This window comes from Corvus brachyrhynchos, unplaced genomic scaffold (assembly GCF_000691975.1).
Source record: "Corvus brachyrhynchos isolate BGI_N302 unplaced genomic scaffold, ASM69197v1 scaffold3, whole genome shotgun sequence".
NCBI lineage: Eukaryota > Metazoa > Chordata > Aves > Passeriformes > Corvidae > Corvus > Corvus brachyrhynchos.
This window is the reverse complement of record NW_008237619.1, coordinates 11,075,381-11,081,030: the sequence shown is the minus strand read 5'-3', so window position 1 is coordinate 11,081,030 and position 5,650 is coordinate 11,075,381. Positions and strand designations below refer to the sequence as shown.

Here is a 5,650-nt window from a genome sequence, read left to right as displayed (position 1 = left end):
CTGCCACAAAAGCAGCATGAACTTGGTTCCCATTACTTAAATTAAAGTGTTAGCCATACATCAATACTTTCAATTAAAATGTGACCTAAACATTGCATAGGAGCAACTCTTTCCACGTTCCACAATGAAGAGCAAAGGAGTTGGTGCTTTTCATCATCTATGTAGGCATTTCTTGTTTATAGTCCCTTCGCTTCTCCTTGCATTATCATTATGGTCTAAATCTGAACCGGTTAGCACAGCCCAGAATCTGGACAGTCTTTTAAACAACTCTCCTGTGTGGTGGCATTTCCTACTCGCATCCTTGGTGATGAGCTGCTGATAAGAGAGCTCAGAAGATGAGGTTTGCAGTCAGAAATACCCACTTAGGCAGTGAAAAGAGCGGAGGCAGCGCTCAGGCAGCTGAATTTACTGAGGGAGAAAATGTCTCCTGTCCCACATCCCACAAGGGAGACACACTAAGGCCATGTGGATTCCAGCTGGCAGAGTGTGACCAGACTTGGGGAACCTCTCTTGTCTTTTACTGCAGGAGTTCACGAGTGGACAGCTGTGCTGTATCCTAAACACAGTGTTTGCAGACACTGAAGACAGCCTGTTAGGGAGACTCATGTTCTGCGTGGTTGGTCTCACAGCTTCCCTTCTGTCCTTGAGGAGGAAGCAGAAGTGCACAGTGGACCTGTGGTTAGCTGTTTTTCTTGAAGGAAACCTTGACCTGTAGCCTCACTTCTCCATTTTGTGATTTTTGTCTTTTTGCCTGATGCAAACACTGTGATAAATATTTAAGACTGTTGTTGGAAAGAGGAGAACCTCTCCTCCAGTGAGCTTAAGCTGTTTTGTCAAAGTTCTTAAGTCTGAAAAATAGAGATGATTATTATTATTAGGAGTTACGTTCTTGGTATTGCCTGGAGGCTGTGCAGCTCTGAGGCGCACTTAATGTTTTCTTCCTGATTTTGCTTTTCTTAGGACTGACTCAAGTCCCCCAGGTTCAAAAGACAGAAATTTCCTTTACTGCTTCTGAACCCAGAAGTTACGAACCCTATGTGAGGAACCTTGATAATTTCTTAAGGGACTACAGCGCTGAGCAGCAAACTGAAAACATCGTGTTTCAGGACTGTGGAGGTAAGTCTCGATTGCTTCCTACAGCTGAGGGCTCTGAATGATGCCTCTGTCAGGTCTACCAGAAGCTGAGGGTGAGCAGTTGTGGTCTTGGTCTTCAGCAGTTCCAGCAGCATGCTGGTAAACTGGCAGGCTCTGGTTTCAGTCATATGGCTGCTCATTAATTTCTTTTGGGCAGATCACACTGGGCCATACTTAGCTTATTGTAGAGGTTAAATGGTTGGGAACTCCTACATTTCACTTGGAGAACATTGCAGCTGACTCTGAAGCTCGTGGCACTGACCCTTATCCTCTCTGAAAAGACCCATGGGGGTTTTACTGATGACTTTGCTAAAGCCAGTGTTGGTCCTCTTCATGCCATGCAGTCAAACATCTGGGAGGTGTTAACCTTTAACAGGTTATTTGCAGTCATGTCAATGAGACTCTCACCTCAGAATACGTCTGTATCAAACCTGAGGGGTATGTGCTTGTAAAAGTTGCCCAGAAAAAAATTAGTCTCTGAGCCAGATGATTCTGGAAGAAATCTGTTATAAAACAAAATCCCATAAAACTTGCTGGTCTGGGAGCAGCCCTGTGGAGGGTTGGCTGGGCCTAGGTCTGTGGAGTGCCTTAACTGCCCTGGTGAGGGGGGAAATCCCAACTGCCCAGGCAAGTGTAAGTGTTGCTGTTCCTGCCACACATCAGATCCCATTGCACATGGCTGTCTTTTCCTTCCCCCACCATGACAGACACACCTACTGAATACAAAGAGAGAGGACCATATAATGATGCCCAGGGCCAGAAGAAGGTCTGCAAATTCAAACGTGAATGGCTGGAAAACTGTTCTGGATTAAATGATCCCACCTATGGGTACAAGGATGGCAAACCATGCATCCTTGTCAAGCTCAACAGAATTATTGGCTTCAAACCTCAGGCAAGTATCTCTTCCCTTTCTAGCAGAAGCTACTGATCAGGAGGAGGGGTTGGCTGCAGATTTGCTGTGCCTGCTTTTTGGTCTCTGGAAAGAGATCGGTATTAAACCCTTTCTGCAGAGGATAAATTGTGAGACAATTTGAGTAATTTGCTTTAAAAATGCCTTTAATTGAAAAGCAGTGAAAGCTGTGCACTGCAAGTTGGCAACAAGTAGCAGTGACTCTCACAGTGCAACCTCCTGGTTATTTATCTGGTAACTTCTGAGCCTGCTAATGGAGTTGCTATAAAGGGGCATTTTCTTCAAATGATAAATTCAATTTTAAATTCCTGGATGCTTCCATGGGACCATCCCAGACCAACTCTGTCTTTAGTACCATCAGCACATTTTGTTATGCCCTGATCCACTCCATTCTTTTCCTCAGGCAGTGTAGACTTGTCTGCTTTGCTAAAACTGCCTAATTAAATGAAGTGCTAATATTAAATACCACAGTGAAACACAGGCTCTCTAAAGAGTAAACTACATTTGAAAGTCAGGCACAGCTGCCTGAAAGAAGAAGAAAGGTAAGGAGGTCTTTAGTTAATTTACTGTAGTTTCCCAAAGGCTGTAGGATATCTCTGCCAGCTGGTTGCTCTGTGCTTCACCTGAAGGCAAGTTTGCAGTAATGCAGAAGGGTGTTAATCTGGACATTCATGGCTTTTCCTTCTGGTTTTTTCCCCAGCACATTTAAATGCTAAAAATTTCTTTTGAGAATTCAGTGGCAAAACACATGCTGTTGAATAAGGTGGTGTGCAAAACTTGCCACTCCATCTTCTGGATGGAAAACAAATGGTGCAAATGGTGTTCTACACCACCTTCACCTCCATCTGTCAGGGCACTCGAAGATGGGCAATGGTGCTGTCTAATGAGTCCTGAGGAATGTTTTTCTTCAAAGGGAGCCTGTCCTGTGCTAAAAGATATGAGTTGAATTTTGGTTTATTGGAACATTTTAGCAGAATGTACTGTGGTGGCTGTGGGATGACATGAGATGTGCATATTTGATGACTGGGAAAGAGAAGGGTTTTGTGTCACTCTTTTTTCTTTGCCATGGAGCTCTGGAGAGCTCCAGGCTGCATTAGACAACATTGTCTAGCCATGGGATGACTTTCTATGTTTCATTTAGAAACTAGGTATCCATGGCAGTTACTTATTTTCATCATTCCACACTCCAGCAGAGACCCCATAGTTCTTGCACTCAGAAAAGTGTTTGTAAAGCAGATCTGAAACTGCAATGTTGTCAAGCAATACTGCTGCACTTTAAAAGATCAAAGACCAACTAGGTTAATAGTTGGACTATCAGAGTTGGTGCTCACACCTTTCCCTGACACACCCAGAGCTTTTGTCCTTCCTTGTCAGTGGTGCTGAAGTTCAGCAATATCAGGGTGAGACTGCCACACTTTGCTCTTTCCTGTGCATTTCCAGTCCTGACTGCACACACCTGGCAGGCAGGTGGCAAATCCTGCACCACAGTGCATCTCTTCCTGCCACTGCCTGAGCTTGCATAAACAAGCCCCACTAGCTATAGACACTCTGCCATGAAATGCTTTCCCCAGGGACACCATGGGGTTAAACCCAGCCTGGCCTGCTTGTATCCACAGCAGGTGAAGCTGTAAGAACAGCCAGTGGGTCTGCTTGGGCTAAGTTCCCCCGTTTCCAGTTGTGTTTTGCTACTTGTCTGTCCCAAGAACCACTGAGAGCTGTTGCCTCTGGAACTGTGCTTAGAAGGGATTCCAGTTAATGGTGTTTGTTTGGTACTGTTGATCTTTGTTGCTGCAGAGGTGCTCCAGTCTGCAGAGCAGTGTCCAGTGTGTAACATCCCCTTGTTTTGGATTTCTTCTAGGCTCCAGTAAATGAAAGCCTCCCTCCCGAGGTTATGGCAAAATACAACCCAAATCTCATCCCTGTCCACTGTGTTGCCAAGGTAAGTTGAAACACAAGAGAGTGGAGTTGGGAAGTTGCAGGGGCTGACTAAGCCTTTGTCCAAGTGTAGTTACCCCCCTGTCTGCCTTTCCATAGACAAATGGGGTGGTTCTTACTTGGACATCTCCCCCTCAGGAACAGAAGTTTCTCAAAGCCTCACTAACGGAGGAGTTAGTGCTGCCCTCACAATGTGGAGTAAAAGCAGCACAAGACAGTTAAAGGTATCTTCAAAAGTAACCATTTTGTTTCCAAGTGCTGTGCTGGAGCTGAAAAAAGGCCTCCAGGAAGATACTTGGCACGTGTAATGCGGCTGAGAAACAGCAAAGTTTTTGTAGCCAAAGCCAGTGCATTTGTACCACAGGAGGCTCTGGTGGTTTCTAAATGTGTAAAGTGGCTGAGGCTTTAAATTTAGCAAAGCCTTTTTCCGGGCTGTTGTGTGTGTGCTGATCAGGCAGTGCTGACACTGAACCACTGGACACTCATGTGCTGTCATGGTGGGGACCAGCGCTGACGAAAGGAGAGGTCACGGTCTTGCTGCAAATCAGCTGCTGATACAGCCAAGGGCTGCCAAAGGCAGAGTTGGCGTGGTTGTCACTGGTTGTGCTTCCCTTTCCCCTGTGCAGCGAGAGGAAGATGCAGACAAAGTCGGCACGGTGGAGTACTATGGGATGGGTGGCTACCCCGGCTTCGGGCTGCAGTACTACCCCTACTACGGGAAGCTGCTGCAGCCGCGGTACCTGCAGCCGCTGGTGGCCGTGCAGTTCACCAACCTGACCTACGACATGGAGGTGCGCGTGGAGTGCAGGGCCTACGGGCAGAACATCGTCTACAGCGACAAGGACCGCTTCCAGGGACGCTTTGATATTAAATTTGACATAAAAAGCAGCTGATCGTAAGCACAACTCTCTTCCTCCCCCCTCCTCCTCCTCCTCCTAGCCATTTAAAAAGGTTAAAAAAAAAAAAAAAGAACAAAAAAGAAAACCTACTAGTCTTGAACAAACTGTCATACGTATGGGACCTACACGTAATCTATATGCTTTACACTAGCTTTCTGCATTTACTAGGTTAGAATGTAAACAAAGTGTAGCAATAGCGACAAATATTTATTCTACTGTAAATGACAAAAGAAAACAAAATTGAGCCTTGGGACATGCCCATTTTTACTGTAAATTATGATTCCATAACTGACTTGTAGTAAGCAGTGTTTCTGGCCCCTAAGTATTGCTGCCTTGTGTATTTTATTTAGTGTACAGTACTATAGGTGCATACTCTGGTCATTTTTCAAGCCATGTATTGTATCTGTTTTCTACTTCTTGTGAGCAAAGACTTTTGCTGTCCAAGGTGTAAATACTCAATGGGACTAGAACTGGCATGAAACTTCTCATTATTTTGTTCCTTTTCAAAGAAAGGCCCACCTGTGAGACGATATTTAACAGCACTCCATAAGGCTTCTGGCTTTTCTGTGGTGTTAGGGTATTTTATTTGGAGGGGTGGCAGGGAAACTAACTTAAGTGAAGTTAAAGAGAATAGGTGATTGTGTACTGTGCTTTGTAGCGAATGCTGTCTCTCTCTCCACCTCTTCCCTTATCCTCCAGTATGTTGTGTGAGAGACTGGGTCAGACTATCACTCTCCTCAGTGATAGGCATAACTCTTTGCTTTGTATATTT

General features: G+C 45.2%; 1 protein-coding gene across 1 annotated transcript in view; it reads left to right on the top strand.

The window, feature by feature from the left end:
- ATP1B1 (ATPase Na+/K+ transporting subunit beta 1) overlaps positions 1-5,493 on the top strand; it is a 13,390-nt gene extending 7,897 nt beyond the window's left edge. Inside the window, exons 3-6 of the mRNA XM_017731650.1 lie at positions 961-1,116; positions 1,842-2,026; positions 3,903-3,983; positions 4,606-5,493. Of these exons, the coding sequence (XP_017587139.1) occupies positions 961-1,116; positions 1,842-2,026; positions 3,903-3,983; positions 4,606-4,872 (689 nt within the window). The 3' untranslated portion in view covers positions 4,873-5,493. The remainder of the gene's footprint in view (positions 1-960; positions 1,117-1,841; positions 2,027-3,902; positions 3,984-4,605) is intronic.
- The last annotated feature ends 157 nt before the right edge of the window (positions 5,494-5,650 follow it).